Raw genomic sequence first — 20,288 nt, forward strand, 5'->3', positions numbered from 1 at the left:
TACAACTGCTTTAATTGCTTAAATATCATAATTACTTATCTCATGAATGTCCTGTTTTATTTTCATTCTACTTATCTGTTCGTGCACCTACTAGTTTGTTATGAAACTGACCCATTTTATGGGTAGGTGAGGAGTAGGACTTCACTGGCGGCCGATGGTGTGGTGCAACGTGGATCAAGATTCATTTTCTTTCTGCTGGCGGCTTGGCTCTGGGACTTTTTTTGGAGTTTTTCTTAGATTTATTGAACTTTGGAATAAAAGACTCATTTTGTAATAAACTGCAGATTTTAATCGATTGCCTTATTTCTTAAATTCCTTTAAGATGTTGTACATGTGAATGATGTTTTTTCAGCTAACGTACCCAGGATTGTTGACTTGTGTACCTTTCTAAATGTCTTCCGCTGTTGTTTTTAAATATTAAACTTTAAATCTTTGAAAGGTTTTTCGATAAGGTTTTCGAAATCACAAGTCGAAATTTTGGGGCGTTACAACTTGGTATCAGAGCCAGATCAGAAAGAAGTGAATCTTGACTATTGAGCATCCCATCGCGCTGTAAGTAAGTCTTTGATATTTTATAGCATGTTTAGACTAAATTATATTCTTGTGTTATTCGTAGTACCGTTGGATATATGGATCCGGTTACTGGTTCTAATGGTAGTCGCGATAGGAGCACGCGTAGTGTACGTGGCCGTTCCGTAGGGGAGAGGGGCGGACGTGAGATGTTCGGGGCTGGTTACTGGGCTAACCGCCCTCCTCTACCCATTTTTACGGATGAGCAAGGCTTCGCACTACCGATCGCCTACCAGATACCCTTGGCAGCAGCGTGGGCTGAGGTGCATGCTCGAGAAGGTGGTTTCGTGCCTTCACACATTCGGGTGCACCATCAGACACCACAGGAGTCATCGGGAGATTTTGTTCCCCCTGAGTTAGCAGCGGAGTGTGGTTTCTGCGGAGAAACAGGCCACACCATGGATGCCTGCCTCCACAAGGCTGAGCATGACGACAAGATCGCAATTTCGACTGCAGGCGAGCAACCGCCCCCTCCAGCTGACCCAGTTGGCGGTGTATCACCCACATACACACCTGCGACGGATTCTTCAGATTATAGTCTTGGCTCACCGGAATATACTTCGGCGACTCCCCTTTACGGGCAGGAGCCCTCCTACGAGGAGCCACTTCCCTTCACCCCTAAGCGCAGATTCAGGCGCACGGGCAATAGAAGGGAATATCTTAGGAAGTATTCTAGTCGTCCCTAAGGGGAGGTAGCACTTACCCAGTTTTGTTGGAGTCTGTGAACTCATTTATAATTATAGAATAGAACTTTTGCTCATGTACCAGCACAGCTGAATTCTAAATAATTGACTTTCGTAATAAAGATTAATGTTTTTGCCTTGCTTCTATACTTATGCCTACTTGTACGTCTTCAGTATTTTTGACTTTAATCTTGGTTGCTTTTAAGGATGGCGGGAAACTCAAGCCACAGCATGGCTGATGAGTTGCGTGAACAGAGGGGATTCATGATGGATACCCTCAACTCCTTAGCTGAGGCGATTCGTAACCAGGGTCGCCTCCATCAGGATCCAGGTTCCCTTGTTGGGAATGCACCAACCGCCACATATGAAAAATTTCTGAAGCTGGACCCTCCTACTTTCTCTGGCAAGGTTGATCCTGACTTGGCGGAGAGTTGGGTTAAAGAGGTGGAACGGGTGTTCCAAGTGTTGTCCGTTCCTGATGATAAGAAGACAATGTTCGGGTCCTTTCGTTTGAAGGACGACGCTCGCGAATGGTGGGACACTACGCGGGAGGTGCAGTTTCCGGGTGCTGAGGTGATTCCGTGGGAGGCCTTCCGAAGGGTTTTTCTCGGAAACTATTTCCCTCCTCATGCGAGGGAAAAGAAGGTGGAATTTCTGGAGCTGTGTCAAAGAAGCTTAAGTTTGAACGAATATATCGTCAAATTTCAACGGTGGGAGCGCTTTTGTCCTCACCTATTCGAGGATGATCATGAGCGGGCCGGGAAGTTTATACGCGGACTGAAGGAAGGACTCAGGCATAGGGTTCTCACCAGCATGCCCGCGACTTTTTCTGCGGCAGTAGCAGCAGCCACCCTACTGAACGAGGATTGGGAGCGTTAAAAAAGTGTGCAAGCCAAGAAGTCAACCACGTCAGGTGGTGAGCAAAAGAAGACATTTTCCGGCGGCCCAGGGCAACGACCACCTTTTCCAGTGAAGACTGAAGCAGGGAAGAAACAGTTTCCTCCAACAAAACGCCAGCGACAACAGGGCCCTCCACCACCCAGGCAACCGTCGAGTGATAACTGCCCTAGGTGCAAGAGGCCTCATGTGGGACAATCTTGTCCGCGGGACACGGGCGGATGCCTGTACTGTGGCAAGATGGGCCATTTCATACGCGACTGCCGGAAGAAAGCAGCAGATGACCTCAAGCGAACCGACAACGTATCTCAGCCTCCTCGACCCCCTCATCAGCAACAACAGCGAACACAACCAAGCAGTGGCAGAGAGCCGGGTCGAGTTTATGCAGCTACGGTCGATCAATTGACCAAAGGGGACCTCGTTCAAGGTACCATTCTTGTTGCCGATCAAGCAGCTTTTGCACTCTTTGATTGTGGTGCCACACATTCGTTTGTTTCAGAAAAATTCGTAAAACAATTGCATATAACGGTAAAAACGCTTGATAATGCTTTAGACGTGTATAACCCCGTTGGGAAGAACACAGTTTGCACCACTTTCATACCTGAATTGGACGTAGTTGTGGCAGAGCGGCACTTGCCTGTTTGTGCTATCCTGCTGGAGATGACTGAATTTGACGTCATCCTAGGCATGGATTGGTTGCACAAGTATCATGCCAAGATCTTTTGCCGTGATGGCAAGATCGTTTTATCACCTCCAGGCTCTTCGAGAGTAGAATTCAGAATCCCCAGACATGTTCGAGCAAGCCGGATGATCTCGGCGCTTAAGGCACAGAACTTCTTGCGGAAGGGATGCACTGCCTTTTTGGTTAGTGTTATCCAGTCAGATCCAATGCCCATTCCCATCAGTGAGCTTGATATTGTTCGCGATTACCCCGACGTTTTTCCTAAAGAGCTGTCGGGACTTCCACCGTCTCGTGGGGTAGAATTCAGTATTGAATTGCTACCAGGTACGAAACCAATCTCCAAAGCACCCTACAGAATGGCGCCAACTGAGCTTGAGGAGCTAAAGAAGCAGTTGCAGGAGTTGTGGGATCAGAGATTCATTCGCCCCAGCGTTTCTCCTTGGGGAGCTCCTGTACTCTTCGTGAAGAAGAAGGACGGGACTTTGCGGTTGTGCATCGACTATCGAATGCTCAACCAGGCCACAATAAAAAACAAGTACCCATTGCCGCGTATCGAAGACTTGTTCGATCAGTTGCAGAAGGCCAAGGTTTTCTCGAAAATCGATCTTAGGTCTGGATACCATCAACTCAGAATTAGGAATGAGGATATTCCTAAGACGGCCTTTCGGACGAGATACGGACATTACGAGTTCACAGTCATGCCGTTCGGACTGACCAATGCCCCCGCAGCTTTCATGGACTTGATGAATAGGGTGTTCAAGCCATTTTTGGACACCTTCGTGATCGTGTTCATCGACGACATCTTGGTGTACTCAGAAAGTCGAGAGCAACATCGAGAGCACCTAGTAATTGTGTTGGAAACCTTGCGAAAGGAACGGTTGTATGCCAAGTTCTCTAAATGTGAATTCTGGCTCGAGGAAGTTATGTTTTTGGGACACGTTATTTCTAAGGAAGGAGTGTCCGTGGACCCTGCAAAGGTGGAGGCTGTACTAGGTTGGCAGCAACCAAAGAACGCGCGTGATATCAGAAGTTTCCTTGGACTAGCGGGTTACTACAGAAGATTCATTCAGGATTTTTTCTAAAATTGCGTTACCCCTGACGAAGTTGCTGAAGAAAGAGGCTAAATTCTTATGGGACGAGAAGTGCAAGGCGAGTTTTCAGTTGTTGAAGGAGCGACTTACCAGTGCTCCTATTTTGACCTTACCTTCTGGTAAGGGCGGATTCGTGATTTATACTGATGCCTCTGGGTCAGGCCTAGGGGCCGTGCTGATACAGAATGGGAAGGTAATCGCTTACGCTTCTCGACAACTTAAAATTCACAAGAAGAACTACCCAACTCACGATTTAGAATTAGCTGCGGTGGTGTTCGCACTGAAGATATGGAGACATTACTTGTATGGGGAGCAATTTGAGGCATTCACCGATCATAAGAGCCTTAAGTACCTATTTTCGCAGAAGGAATTGAATATGAGACAACGGCGTTGGCTTGAATTCCTCAAGGATTACGACTTCACCCTCTCCTACCACCCAGGAAAGGCGAACGTAGTGGCGGACGCCCTCAGCCGCAAAGCACCAGAAGTTTCAATTAATGCTTTATTTGCTGGATGGAGGTTGGTCGAAGACCTAGCCTCATGGGAACCTTTCGCGATCACTCAAGGTTCAATCGGTTTATCCCACCTTGTTGCTCAACCTGAGCTACTTACGAGGATCATCAATGGACAGAAAACGGATGCACGCTACGAGAAGTTGAAGGCTCAGGCGATACTGGCAGATACCCCTTTTCGTCTGAAGGAGGATGGAAGTATATGGTTGAGGGAGCGCCTTTGGGTTCCTGACGACCCGATCCTTCGAGATGAAATTTTGGCAGAGGCCCACAAGTCTAGGTACACAATTCACCCGGGTAGCACGAAGATGTTCAAGGACCTACAACGCAGCTATTGGTGGAACGGTATGAAGCGAGACGTGGCTGAGTATGTCTCGAAGTGTTTAACGTGTCAGCAAATCAAGATCGAGCACCAGAGACCCGGTGGGGTCATGCAGCAGATAGAGATCCCTCTATGGAAGTGAGAAGATGTTACCATGGACTTTATAGTCGGTCTTCCGAGGACACGGAGGAAGCATGACGCGATTTGGGTGATCGTCGATAGACTCACCAAGTCGGCTCACTTCCTACCTATCCGTCTCAACCAATCGTTAGATAGTCTCGCTGATCTCTATGTTAGAGAGATTGTGAGATTGCACGGTGTTCCAGTCTCGATTATCTCCGATCGTGATCCTAGATTCACTTCAAGGTTTTGGGGACAACTTCAGTTGGCGTTGGGCACCAAGTTGAAGTTCAGCACTGCGTTTCATCCTCAGACTGACGGGCAGTCGGAACGTACGATTCAGACCTTAGAAGACATGCTTCGAGCCTGTATGATGGACTGGAAGGGAGAGTGGGATTCCCACATCAGTTTGGCGGAGTTCGCGTATAACAACAGCTATCATGCGAGCATCGGGATGGCCCCATATGAAGCTTTATATGGGAGGCCATGTCGATCACCTGTTTACTGGGACGAGGTTGGCGAACGAAGTTTGGAGGCACCTATAGTTTTGCAACACTATACTCAACAAGTGCAGATGATTCGGGAACGACTCCGTACCGCTCAGAGTCGGCAGAAGAGCTATGCAGATAGACGCCGACGAGAGCTTACCTTCGATATTGGTGAGATTGTTTTTGTTAAAGTATCTCCGACGAAAAGCGTATTTCGGTTCGGGAAGAAGGGAAAGCTGAGTCCTAGATACGTCGGACCGCTCGAAATCCTGGAGCGGATTAGAGAAGCAGCTTACCGCGTGGCGTTACCTCCGCAGTATGCTCAGATCCATAATGTTTTTCACGTATCCATGTTGAAGAAGTATGTTCACGATCCATCGCATATCATTCATTATGATGATGTGGACATTAGAGGGGACTTGACATTCGAAGAAAGACCAGTGGAGATCATCGACCGTCGTGACCAAGTGCTTAGATCAAAGACCATTTCCTTTGTAAAGGTTCGGTGGAAACATCATGGAATTGACGAATGTACTTGGGAACCTGAGAACGATATTAGGGAAAAATATCCTGACCTGTATTTTGATTCTTCAAGGTAATAAATATTTCGCGGACGAAATTCTTTTTAGAGGGGTAGGATGTAAAACCCATTTAAAAAAAAAAAATCTGTTTGGACCCGGGCCGGGTCGGGTCCGGACCCGACCCGGGCCCCCTTTTTATTTTAGAGTTTTCAAAAGAAAAACCCGAGCATTCGGGCGCCGCAACCCCCCCCCTTTCTTTCCCCTACGTGTGCGGGCAAGTTTGGGAAACCCACCAGGGGTTTCCCCTTTCGATTGCTCCTGCGCCTTTTTGAGGGAGGTTGGAGGGCGAGGGGAGTCACGCCTCCCTCTCGCAGCCCTCGCTCCCCCCTCCGCGCCGGTCTCCTCCCTGCTGTGCGCGCCGCCGACGCCGGCCACCACTTCCAGGTACGCCGTTCTCTTCTCCTCCCTCTTCTCTCCTTCCCCCCCCCCCCTCTGTCTCCTCGCCGGGAGGCCGACAGGCGGCGCACGGCCCCTGCCGCGCCCTCCCGCATCCCCTGTACCTTTCGGAGGGTCGACAGGGAGCCCTCGGGCCCTGTCGCCATTTTTCTTTTTCTACCGGGGCTGTCGAAGGGCTAGCAGGGGTCCAGTCACCCCTGCAGCACCTGTTGCCGTCATCATTTTGGGGGTCGCCATGACTCGGTCTGGCAGGGGCCCAGCCCCTGCCATTCGTTGACTCGGTCTGGCAGGGGCCCAACCCCTGCCATTCGTCGACTCTTCCGGATAGGGGCCGAGGCCCTGCCACCTCACCGCCATCGGCAGGGGCTCAGCCCCTGCCGATTCGATGTTTCCGACAGGGGCTCAGCCCTTGCCACTTGACGTTTCTGGCAGGGGCTCAGCCCTTGCCACCTTCATTTTCGCAGGCAGGGGCTCAGCCCCTGCCACCTTCATTTACGCAGGCAGGGGCCCAGCCCCTGCCACCTAATCGGTTCTGGCAGGGGCTCATCCCTTGCCACCTTCATTTTCGCAGGCAGGGGCCCAGCCCCTGCCACCTAATCGGTTCTGGCAGGGGCTCAGCCCCTGCCACTTGATTGTTCTGGCAGGGGCTCAGCCCCTGCCACATTTATTTTGCAGGCAGGGGCTCAGCCCTGCCGCTTCTTTGCGTTGGCAGGGGCTGACCCCCTGCCGCCTCAGTAGTTTTCGACAGGGGCTCATCCCCTGTCGCCCCGTTGTTGTCTGCAGGCAAGGGCCCGCCCCTTGTCGTTTTTCGGTTTTCGGCCAGCAGGGGCACACCCCTGCTGCCTCTCTTTTTCTCCTATAGGCAGGCTTATTTTTCTACTTCTCCGCATAATAATTAGAGTAGCACTGTTGCAGACCTCGCATCGGACCCCCGCTCTGGCTCCGCGGCCCGAGCCTCGTATCATCTACACGCGTAGACGCACGCAGCTGCACGACATCCCGAGGTAGGGGAAAGTCGCATGATGGGTTTGTAGGAATGAAATAAAATTATAAGGATTTTGTGATAGAATAGTTTTTTTTGGCATGCATTCTCAATCGTAGAATTTCCTAACTGGTGATTGTCTGTGTTGTGTTTCTGCATCTGTATTCTTTTGAAATTTCATACTTATTGTTGAAGCTCTATGAGTAGACTCATTGCTAGAAAGACCTTATTCTTGTATGTTCGCCTGGCTCACTGTTATAAGTTACTATAAATGCCTTATTGATTATTGCCTGATGAATCTTGGAGGTGACTTCTTGATTCTTAGTATTCGAGCATGCCAAGCATAATACAGACATTTATAAAACCTCGTGATAGGCTATCTATCGAGAACCCACAAATTTACTTTGGTAATTAGACCTGAAGAAAAGTATGATACAATAGTACGGGAGGTCATTCAGTACCTCAAAGTGATTAAGAAATTCCTTATTGATATCCATGAGATGATACCGGCCTCCCCAGGCCCCTCTGCTCAGAGAGCAATTCATGTTACGTATGAACCAAAAGAATCATAAACCATTATGCTGCCCTCTCATCGTAGTTGTACCTCTGGGAAGGTACGATCGTACTTTTGGACAAGTACGGCCCATGTGGGTTACGATGGTGGGATGATGAGGTTGTGGCAACCTCGATGAGTGCCATTAGCAAAAGGCTGAGATCACATAAAAAGGTGATCATTCGCCTTCACAGGCAAGATGCTCGAGTGGGTCTAATAGACCAGAGCATGTAGGATGGGGCGGCGGTTAAGAAACCCCCGTCGTACCCTTCCGGTCTTCACGGTTCATCAAGGGAGAGGATGGATGGTACAAAGACTCCGATGGACAGGTTGTTAACAACCACCCCACGAGCAAAAGACTCGTTTTTCCCCAGTCATCGGAGTTAGGGGAAATGGGATTACCATAAATTATCCTAGGTGGTAACTCCCAGGCACTTCTGCAGAAGTTGGATGCATCCATGGGCCACGAATGCCTTTGGGGATTTACTCTCTTGGTCACTGACCGTCCCCTTAGGAGCGGACTCAGTCAGCCATCCGGGTTAATGAAAACACCTGACATAATAAACTCCCGGATCGGTCTCGGCTGTTTCTACGTTTCGCGTCTGTGCGTACCCACAGGCCAGTTAATATCAGAACTCAAATAATAATTTTATGAATAAATGTAGATGACTGAGACTTACACTGCTTCTCTTTGCACTTATTACATTTGCTAGAATAGACTACAACTGCTTTAATTGCTTAAATATCATAATTACTTATCTCATGAATGTCCTGTTTTATTTTCATTCTACTTATCTGTTCGTGCACCTACTAGTTTGTTATGAAACTGACCCATTTTATGGGTAGGTGAGGAGTAGGACTTCACTGGCGGCCGATGGTGTGGTGCAACGTGGATCAAGATTCATTTTCTTTCTGCTGGCGGCTTGGCTCTGGGACTTTTTTGGAGTTTTTCTTAGATTTATTGAACTTTGGAATAAAAGACTCGTTTTGTAATAAACTGCAGATTTTAATCGATTGCCTTATTTCTTAAATTCCTTTAAGATGTTGTACATGTGAATGATGGTTTTTCAGCTAACGTACCCAGGATTGTTGACTTGTGTTCCTTTCTAAATGTCTTCCGCTGTTGTTTTTAAATATTAAACTTTAAATCTTTGAAAGGTTTTTCGATAAGGTTTTCGAAATCACAAGTCGAAATTTTGGGGCGTTACAGAATCAATACCCCGAAGGGGCAGCCCGTATACTTGAACTGTAATAACCTGTAGGCAAAATTGTGAATGAAGTAAATGCGTTGAGCTTTCATTTGTTCACCCTCGTTGTGATTGCTTCTTGTGATTGCAATTTCTCTCCCTCTATTCTCTCTTGCTCTCTTATTACAAGCTTCCGCGATCGGCAAGCGAGCTGACTAGTAGGCTTGCAGCGGTGAGGAAGGACTGCCGCGCCGCGCTGGCCCATTGAAGGAAATAGGCCCGTGACACTTACACTGTTACACATACACTTATAATCTTTAAAAAATCTTGACTCGCCAACAATACCTGAAAGAAATAAGGTAGCATAAATACCCATAATTTGGACTTTTATTTTGCATGAATAATAATGAGATTCAGATAAATGCTTTACCTGTATTATCGGAAAATTAACTATTATCACCTAACGAAGTTGTGTGCATGAATGTGTTTCATGCATGCTCAACTTTAAAGAAAAAGGCCCAACAACACCAAGAATCGAAGAATATCTCTTACCAATTCTTTCTGAAGAATTATCTCCTTCTTCCACCCAGTGCTGCATTTCACAAATTAAACTGATTAACAAATTAACCTTGCATAATGGAAAAAGAAAATCTATTCACAGCATGTTTAGTTCTTGAAATTGAAGCCCATTCTGCAAAATCAAGATTTTTGTTTCTTTGAATTATGAAAACATAGATGCACAATCAACAGAAGTGATGAGGAAAGAGCATTCTTGCATGTTAAGTAAAAATTCCCTTTCCTCCTTTTCTTTGAGGAACATGGACCTGTCAAAACAAACAGTTGACTTGATTTCATGGAATGGACTTTGACTATCACAAACCAGACATGCTACAAAGCAGAAAAAGAGAGGACCATCAATAAGATCAATATTTAAAAGAGCAAATTGAAGTGAAGCTGTTTAAGAAAAAAAGATCAGTGTCTGACAGTTGGTATTACAAGATAACGTCCACATGCAACAGTTGATTAAAAATGCAGAGAACCTGATTCCACCACCTCCTGCAGGTCCATTTGTATAAAGTGCTTCAAACTCTTTGACAAAGTGAACAGCATGGTTTTTTGAGTCAAACAGTCCATCCATTCTGAGTCTTATGTCCATAACATGTTCCATACATGAGTTATGCTCATCAATGCTTGATGCCTTTAGGCTATCTACACCAATAATATAGGAAATGATATGATCTTGAATACCAGGAACTCTTTCTTCAGTCCATGACCTGACCTGTTGAATATATCTGACTATAAATCACTAGTGCATCTGATAAATTGGAATTTATTACTTCAAGGTTGTGATGATGTCCCACAGCTGCCAAATTTAACAAAAATGCTACTGAAACAAAATAATTAGCAGAAGATATAAAGTCTAATGCAGCCTCCCATAAAGTAACCTATTCTTGTGCACATGGGAATTTAATTCAAGATCGAAAAGCACAATCAATGCTGTACTAACATGAGCATATTATGCATTGACTAACCAGGAAGTCAGCAGCTTCCGCACGCTTCACACACGCATAACCACCATAAGATATTTCTCCCCAACCTTTCCATCCGCAATCCTGAAAAAACATTTATCAATACCAAAGAAAAGGCTATGACAAAGATCAATCAATTACCTGAAATTTACAAATGACCACTAATTACACATTTTCTAGCCCTCTTTTTTTCCAAAAAAAAATGGATGACATGTCGCAAAGAAGTAAAAGAAAAAAATTACAATCTGCTAAAAGTTGCACATCACCTCAGAGTATTTCCTTTTGAATCCAACTATCTATATATTCCCATCTTGTTTCAATCAGTCTCTCGCTATCCTTATATTGTTTTATTCCATTTGAAAACATACATTTTATATTCTTAAAAGTGATAAGGGAACTCATTCCAGATTCCACTGAGCATAATTAGAAGTCATGTTAACCTATATATAGTTGAATACAAAACAAATTTCACAGACAAATATCTTGAAAATTAACCACTTATTTTTCTTCATATCCTTGAACAACAATAAGTTTCACACAAAAGAAATCCTATACACTTTCATATTTCTGTGTGCTGTCTTCATGTGCATCTGCAATACAGAAATCTGCTTAAACATTGTCCAATGGATGCCCACGTAGAGTCTGGCATGACATTATGACAGGCATGTAAGGACGGGAAGATACCGTAGCATGACATATATAAGATGGTTCCCAGTAATGGATCTCTTATAAATAGATACTGCTAAGCACATAGAAAAGATAAGAGAAAACACATAAACAGCCATATGAAGATGTTATAAAATAAATTCAATTTACAAGGAAAAAATGAAGAAAACAACAAAAGAAACTTTATATAGATAAAGAAAATAATAGTACTTGGTTTAGATACAGGCTCGGTGTAAGTGTAGAAACATGGTATCAAACTTGGGTGTGCATCAGCAGTTGAATTTCTCTAACCTGATCAGAAATGAGAATTATTTTTTGCAAAATCCAATTGATGGGAATTAGTATATGTAGGTCAAACATGAAATAAAAGCATAATAAATTTTAGATTTTTTGGCAGCATCAATAGTTCTTACATAATTGTACTAGAAGTATGATAAAGGAATAAACATCGAGCTGCACATAGAAACCTATGCTGATAACATACGCCATAAGTATGGGAAGATAAACAGATATTCCAAGCTTGGCAGATTCAAATTTTGTACATCTTCCGTAATCTTCAATTCTGGAATGTCAGAATATTTTACCGTTGGAACCAACTGAAGTAGCTTATTGGGAAACTTTTCAGTAGATGGCATTGTTCCCAAGCAAAGAACCTTATCTTTCGACAAAGCATGGAAAGTAACATCTCGAAAATCTACAACCTGTTTTGAGGAGATATAGAGTCAGCATTTCTGAAGTATTAATAGTTCTATGGTTTAAAAATAAGTGCCCTTAGGAGAGAAAGTCAAGAAACAAAATAACACCAACAAATGTTTCTAACTCACCACGTCAGGTGTAACATAAGCACCAGGATCTCCAACTTCATACAGCAGCTGTTGTGCACAAGTATTAAAATTTAAGACCCCACCGCTTTTTTCTGCTTTAGCCACACAAACTGTTCCGTCAAAGCTAACTTCTGCAAATGGAAGTGACAAATCTAAAAGCTGTTCAAAAGAGAGGTCTCGATCCTTATCCCCTGAAAAAAATACTTATTAGTTATTAGAATCAGCAGATCATCGATCTGGAACACAAACAATTTCAACAGAGGAATAACACAGGTATGTCAAAGCTAGTACATGATATAAAAGGTCAAGCTTCAACAGCGATCATGGATGTGCCTATGAGATACACTTGCAAGAACCAGAAAATGTACCAGGATGCATGTAATATCCCCCAGTAAGTTGACAACCACATTCCAGAAGATGCCCAGCTAACACTCCCTGTGCCAGCTCATTGAAGTCATTCCAATTCCATCCCAGTTCATAAACCTATGTATGGTGCAACAAAAGTGATATACTGTTGTTACTTAATACTATGGGAGGAAATATTGTATCTAGCATCATATAAAAATAACTACATAATCAAGCTCTCCAATGCGACCCGTTAAAACCCAGGTTGGTGAAAAATAAACAGGTATGAAATTCAATAACAGCCACACTGAATTTGTGAAATGTAAGAATAAGGTAAATCATAGTCTTCCATGTGCTTAATAATTCTAACAATCAAGAACATTTGGAAAGACCAATTCATGCCTACAAACAGAACTTTAGGGATAAATCTTTTACATTTTTCTTCCTCCTGTTATGGTTGGCTTCTTTGTTCATACATGCCTATGTAGAGATGTAAACAAATAAAAATTTTGACCCGAATCAAAAAGCAATTAAACCCGATCTGCATGAGTGCTAAAGGAGATGGATATAAAACTAGTTTTGCTTGCAGATACACAATGTTATAAGGAAAAGATTAAGGCTACTATACAAACAATATGACCCTAAAAAATATATCTAATGTCAATAACTTAAAAGTTGGAGTTCTTTTTAGAGCTCAATTAAGAGTAGGGAACATGCAAATGCATCTTCTGTAAAACCCGAAAATTTTATAAAATTATGCAAATTGGGCCTAGATCCAAATTGCAGATCCAGGACCCATAATGGGGGTTTTCTGCATACATTTACCTCGTAAATTTGATAAGTACGTATAAGTACAATAATTTTTAATTAATTAAATAATTTGGAGAATAATCATTCAATAGGGGTGCGTAGATGGGTATGGGATCCATATACCGGATCCATATACATATGTATATATATTTTTATATATCTATATATATATATGTATAATCATAAATAAATAATATTAATATTATTAATAAAATAGAAATATACATATATATATATATATATATATGTATATATATTAAGCGGATTCGAGGATCCATAGTTGGATCCACTTGGATCCAACTTGCGGATCCATTTTCATGGGGGTAAAAATTTTACGTATAATGTGAAATTAAAATTTAATAAAATTTTATTTTTAAAACTTATCCGAGGATCCACAGTTGGATCCAACTTGTGGATCCATGTTGACTTGGGGCCGGGTTGCAGGTCTCGGGTTCGGACCCGAGCCCCACCCCATAAATTTTTCTGCCCTGTTAAATAAAAAGGGCAACCCGATAAGGGTTGCCCGATAAAACCTAATACAAAACAGAAAGGGGGGCGCAGGGGCAGGGGGGTTACGCAGAGCGTAACGACTCCGCGCCCATCTCGGCAGAGAAGGGGGAGGCCTGGGGCCGATAAAGGAGGGGAGTGGATGTAATGAAGTGCCAAATGAAAAGAGCAACGTCTCCAAGCGAAAGCACGGAAGCACGCACATACACAAGATGCCACTAAAGGGCAAAATAAACCACAAAAGTGGTCAAGCACAAAAAGAAGATAAAAAATATATCTCACTTCATAGAATGCTTCAAGAGAAGCTTAGCAAATACATGGGGCTGAGCCCCTTATTTATACACAGCAAGGGACCCAAGGAGGGGCTCCCATAGAGTCGTTGGAGCCCCTCCAACGGTCATATTTATGACCGTTGGAGGGGTCCAACGACTCTATGTGGACCCCTCTCAAGTGAATAAAAACAAAAAAGAAAAAAGCAAAAAAAGGAAAAAGAATAAAGGAAAAAGAAAAGGAGAAAAGCATATCAATGATATGCGTGTACAGGGTGAAATTACAGAAATACCCCTATCGGGTTTTACAAAATAAATATATATATATATATTTATATATATAGATAGACATATATATATATATATATGTGTATGTGTCGTAATCTATGTATATATATATATAAATATACATCATATTTTAACACCCCCCCTCAAACACATGGTGAGATCACCGAGAGTTTGCTAAGGAGGAAGTAGAAGCGAGGCGAAGGCAAAGCTTTGGTGAAGAAGTCCGCCAACTGATATTCGGTAGGAACATATGGAAGTTGAATGGTGCCTCGTAAAAACTCGTCTCGAACATAATGACAGTCCATCTCAATATGCTTCGTTCGTTCGTGAAAAGTATGATTGCTAGCGATATAAATGGAGCTCTTGTTGTCACAGCATAGCTTTGAGGGAGTTGAGAATGAGACACCCATATCTTTAAGTAAGCTTCTTAACCATATAATCTCAGTTGTGATAGTGGCCATCGCCCGATATTCGGCTTCAGTAGATGAGAGAGAAACTTTACGCTGCTTTTTACACCTCCAAGAGATAAGTGACTCCCCAAGAAACACACAATAACCTGTGGTCGAAATACGATCATCGGGGTTACCCCCCAATCAGAGTCAGTATACGCAAGTAAAGTAAGAGGTGAAGAAGAGGATAAGAATACTCCCTTAGTTATGGAATCTTTTAGATATCTGATAATCCTCATTACTGCTGCCATGTGAGTGGTGGTAGGAGCAGTCTGAAATTGGCTTGCACTATGAACAGCATGGGAAATGTCAGGCCTGGTAATAGATAAATATGTTAAGGATCCAATCAATTGACGATAAGGTGTGGGATCTGCTAAAGGAGTGCCATCATTGGCTCTCATCTTGGCATTGATCACTTCTGGAGTCTCCACCCTTTTGTCATCTGTTAGCCCAGACCTAGCAATAATATCAGAGGCAAGCTTCATCTGAGATAGGACATACCCCTTGGGGGAGTATGCAACTTCAATTCCTAAGAAATACCTCAAAAAACCCAGATCAGACATATCAAAATTTTTCTTAAGAATATTTTTAATAAGATCAATACCTTTCTTATCATTACCTGTGATAATCATATCATCAACATATAATAACAAAATGGTTATGTATTCATTAGAGGATTTAACAAACAAAGCAGTATCAGTGTAACATGAGGAGAAACCATTATCAAGAACTACTTTGCTAAAAAGATCATACCAAGCTTTTGGCGCTTGTTTTAACCCATAAAGAGCTTTGTTTATTTTTAGAATATTGCCTTTCCCAATTTCAAGACCCGGCGGAGGATCCATAAGAAATTCTTCACATAAAGTTCCATTTAAGAAAGCATTTTTAACATCAAGTTGGTATATAGGCCATTGTTTGATGGATGCTAAGGCAATTAAGGTTCGTACACTAGTCATTCTGGCCACGGGAGCAAAGGTTTCTTCATAATCAATCCCATATTCTTGGGCATAGCCTTTTGCTACCAAACGAGCTTTGTATCTTTCAAGAGACCCATCACATTTAGTTTTGACTTTATATACCCATCTACACCCAATTGCCTTCTTCCCTAAAGGTTGAGGAATAATGCTCCAGGTTTGGGCCTTGTTAAGAGCCTCTAATTCGATTTTCATGGCTTCAATCCAATGTGGGTGATCTTTAGCTTCCTTAAAAGAGGAAGGTTCGTGATACGAATGTATTAACATAAGACAAGTCCTATAATTCGGAGAAAAAGATTCATAGGACACAAACTTTTGTGGTGGCCTACTGGTACGAGAAGATCTCCTAGGTAGATGGTTGTCAGTAGATTCTTCTAAAGAAATGTCTTGAGAGTATCTGTCAATAGCAGGTTGATGTTCATTTCCTATCCGCCGGGTATAGACATTTATATCATTAAGGTTTTCATTTTGGGAGGTATTATCATGTTGTTGTATATTATTATAATGTGAAATCCCATCACAACTAGTATCACAAGAAATAGCCTCAGGAGACTCAATTCTAGGAGCTAAGTCAAATAGAAAAGAATAATCGATGTCTTCCTTAGATGTGTGGATATCGAAACCATTTTGTTCTTTAATAAAGTTTACATTTCTCGACACATATAATTTATTGTTTCGAATATCATAACATCTATAGCCTTTTTTATTCTCACCATAGCCAATGAACACACATTCAATAGCTTTAGGTGACAACTTATCTTGTCCTAGACTAAGTACAAAACATTTGCATCCAAAGATTCTTAGTCTATTAAAATCGGGAGTAATTTTAAATAATTTTTCAAAGGGCGAAACATTTTTCAAAGAGGAAGAGGGCATACGATTCACAAGATATGTTGCGGTAAGAAGAGCTTCGGCCCAAAAGTTTTTAGGAACACATTTAGACACAAGAAGAGTGCTTGTGGTTTCAATTAAATGCCTATGTTTCCTTTCCGCAAGACCATTTTGTTGCGGAGTTTTAGGACAAGATCGTTGGTGCAAAATTCCATTTGTTTTAAAATAATTTTGGAAGTCTTTAGACATGTATTCCCCTCCGGAGTCGGATCTAAAAATGGCTATATTGTGTTGGAATTGGTTTTGAACAAGAGCGTGAAACTCTTTAAAATTGGTGAAGACATCGGATTTATTCTTGATAATATAAACCCATGTGTATCTAGTAAAATCATCAATAAAAGAAACATAGTAAGAGAAGCCTCCTTTGGACATAACGGGTGCCGGTCCCCATACATCGGAATGCACAAGTTCAAAAGGCCTTTTTGACACAAAATTGCTATGAGAATATGGAAGAGAGTGAATTTTCCCAAGAATACAATCATTGCATGTAAAAGTATTTGTATTACAAAATTTTTACAAAAATGGAAAAAGGTACAATTTAGAAATACTAGGGTGCCCAAGTCTCCTATGCCAAGTCTCAATATCTTTGGATTGAACATGATTACAAAATGATTTGGATGGCAAAGACAAAAAATCCATATAGTAAAGGTCCCCTCTTCTATGGCCTTGCCCAATCCGCTTCCCGGACCGGAGATCCTGCACATAGCAATGGGTTGGTGAAAAAGAGACATTACATTCAAAATCGGTAATTTGAGAGACGGAGAAAAGATTTAGATTAAGTTTTGGGATGATTCGGATTTTGGGAACAAAAAATTCTTTGTTTTGGTCATAAATTTTCTCAAGGTTTCCAATACCCTCAACATTTAAAGAAGTTCCATCGGCGGTGGATACATATGATTTAAATTTATTGAGACTTGGTTTTGACAAAAGTGATGCATTTGGAGTCATATGGAAAGAGGCACCCGAATCAAGAATCCAAGAAGACATACCTGGGAATGAAGAAATGGCGGCACCGGAAGTGGAAGGTGAGGATGATGATGTAGAGGCGTTCATCTTCATAAATTGTTGAAGAGTTTCGGTTAGATGAGCGATGGAATCCTTTATGTCACCATCCTTCTTTGAATCTTCATTGATGATTGGAGGAGTTTCTCCCACGGAAGCTACCTTCTTCTTGAATTTAGGGCAATCGGGACGAATATGGCCCGGTTCATTACAATTATGACAAATGATTTTCCTTCCTCCACCATTATTCTTCCAAAAAATGTGGTGGTTTATATGATCTTACATTGTTGTCGGGTCTAGACACGGCATGTACTTCATCAACATCCCTTTTCAAGGCCAAACGGGTTTCTTTTTGACATAAATCGGCCAAAATATCGCTTAGAGGAGTAGAGGCTCTATGAAGTAGAGATCCTCTAAGTTGTTCAAATTCGGGACGAAGCCCATGAATAAATTAAAAGAACCTCTCTTTTTCCATTTGCTCTTGTCTCATAGTAATAGCACTTCCTTCCCATTGCGGTTCGAGAAGGACAAGTTCATCCCATAAAGAGGATAGGGCACTATAATAGTCCCTAATGCTCATATCACCTTGCTTGGTAGCTCTTACCTTTTCTTGAAGAAAAAAGTGCCTAGCAAGGTCTCTTTGATTGTACATACCTTTCATGAAAAACCATGCTTCATTAGCCTTCTTGAATTTTGCAAGATTTGCACAAATCTTCAATTCGACGTTATTCATGAACCATGCCAAGATTTTAGCATGTTCACTTTCCCAATCTTCCATTTTAGAAGAGTAATCAAGAATAGCCTTTTCTTTTTCTTCTTCATTCAAGGCTTTTTCTTCACTTCCTTCAAATTTAGTTAACTCTTTAGTTGTGGTTCCGGAATGGTTCCACATACATAACCCCAAAGCCTTTTACCTTTGAGATTATTCTACATAGCGGCCGCCCACATGCGATAATTGGTCCCATCCAATTTGAATGAGAGATCGATTTTTGCATCTTTGTTGGCCATTAGAAGAAAAATTTATAAGACAAGAGAGTGGAGAGGTATTACTTGTCAACGGAGGATCCAATGAAGTCTTCTTAGCCAAGGCTCTAATACCATGTAATGAAGTGCCAAATGAAAAGAGCAATGTCTCCAAGCGAAAGCACGGAAGCACGCACATACACAAGATGCCACTAAAGGGCAAAATAAACCACAAAAGTGGTCAAGCACAAAAAGAAGATAAAAAATATATCTCACTTCATAGAATGCTTCAAGAGAAGCTTAGCAAATACATGGGGCTGAGCCCCTTATTTATACACAGCAAGGGACCCAAGGAGGGGCTCCCATAGAGTCGTTGGAGCCCCTCCAACGGTCATATTTATGACCGTTGGAGGGGTCCAACGACTCTATGTGGACCCCTCTCAAGTGAATAAAAACAAAAAAGAAAAAAGCAAAAAAAGGAAAAAGAATAAAGGAAAAAGAAAAGGAGAAAAGCATATCAATGATATGCGTGTACAGGGTGAAATTACAAAAATACCCCTATCGGGTTTTACAAAATAAATATATATATATATTTATATATATAGATAGACATATATATATATATATATTATATATATGTGTATGTGTCGTAATCTATGTATATAGATATATATATATATATATATAAATATACATCATATTTTAACAGTGGAGAGGGGCTCTTGCCCTCTTCACTCAGCCTCATCTCTCTCCCTCGTCTCTTTTGTTCTCTCTGTCTGTGTGCGTGCGCCGGAGGAGAGGAGGTCGCCGGTGAGATTCGGCCACCAACAACCACGACAGCATCCGTGAGTGGAGCCTTGGCCACCAGCCACCACCGAAGGCCACGGCAGCCTCCGATTGCCGGAAGGATCGTCGAAAAAGCTCCAAACAGGTACGGGTCTTCTTGGAAATAGGGTGAGGGATCGAATAGGGATTCGATTCCGTGCGTGTGTTTTCGAGAGAAGAAAAAAAAAATCGGGGGTTTTGAGTAGTAACGACAACCGATTTGGGGGTTTAGCTGACAACCCCATTTCGGAACCCTAGCTATGGTTGGGGTTTCTGTGCCTAACCCTAAACCGAAAACATTTTTTTTCAACCCAACTGGATTTGGGTATTTTTCTTGCCTAATCCCACCCTGCAGAATCCCTAAATCACAACGATTTGGGATTCGACTGGGGTATAGGATAACCCCAGTCGTGGGATTCCCGATTTTCCCGAAATGGACAACCCCAGGTTTGGGGGTTTCCTCTTTGGGGACTCGATGAACCTGATTGTGGAAGCCTGGGGTCGATTTGTGATAAAAAGAAGATTATGGTGCATGTAAATGAATTTACAAAAGAGGGAATCTGATTGTTTTCTGGTTGTGGTTCTGGTTTCTATTTAAATAAAATTTTATTTCCCTAATTGATTGTTGATTTAGTGTAATTTCTGAAATTTTAGTACTTAGCATGTATTAATGTGGTGATTTGTTGGATTATCCTGGATTTTTGGCTGTATTAGATAATGGCTTGGAGCCAACTATATGAAAATTTAATGCATCGGCTGTCCTATTAATTAAAGTGTGTCCATAGGGCACTGTGCACTTTACTTGTTCTTTCAAGCATGAACTGCTCTAACAATCATCATGAGGAAAATTGTACATAGCTGTAATCTTGAGTTGGATATTCT

The 20,288-nt window shown here is 42.3% G+C and overlaps 1 protein-coding gene across 2 annotated transcripts in view; it reads right to left on the bottom strand.

Moving 5' to 3' along the window:
- Positions 1–20,288, bottom strand: part of LOC149813271 (propionyl-CoA carboxylase) — a 216,146-nt gene that overhangs the window by 60,629 nt on the left and 135,229 nt on the right. For both annotated transcript variants that reach the window (XM_089990900.1, XM_089990899.1), the window contains exons 9-14: positions 12,452–12,566; positions 12,084–12,274; positions 11,844–11,960; positions 10,597–10,677; positions 10,105–10,343; positions 9,617–9,656 (exon numbers count right to left, since the gene is read on the bottom strand). In XM_089990900.1, the coding sequence (XP_089847026.1) occupies positions 9,617–9,656; positions 10,105–10,343; positions 10,597–10,677; positions 11,844–11,960; positions 12,084–12,274; positions 12,452–12,566 (783 nt within the window). The remainder of the gene's footprint in view (positions 1–9,616; positions 9,657–10,104; positions 10,344–10,596; positions 10,678–11,843; positions 11,961–12,083; positions 12,275–12,451; positions 12,567–20,288) is intronic.

This window comes from Nuphar pumila, chromosome 16 (genome assembly GCF_984573655.1).
Source record: "Nuphar pumila chromosome 16, dmNupPumi1.hap1.1, whole genome shotgun sequence".
In the NCBI taxonomy this organism is placed as follows: domain Eukaryota; kingdom Viridiplantae; phylum Streptophyta; class Magnoliopsida; order Nymphaeales; family Nymphaeaceae; genus Nuphar; species Nuphar pumila.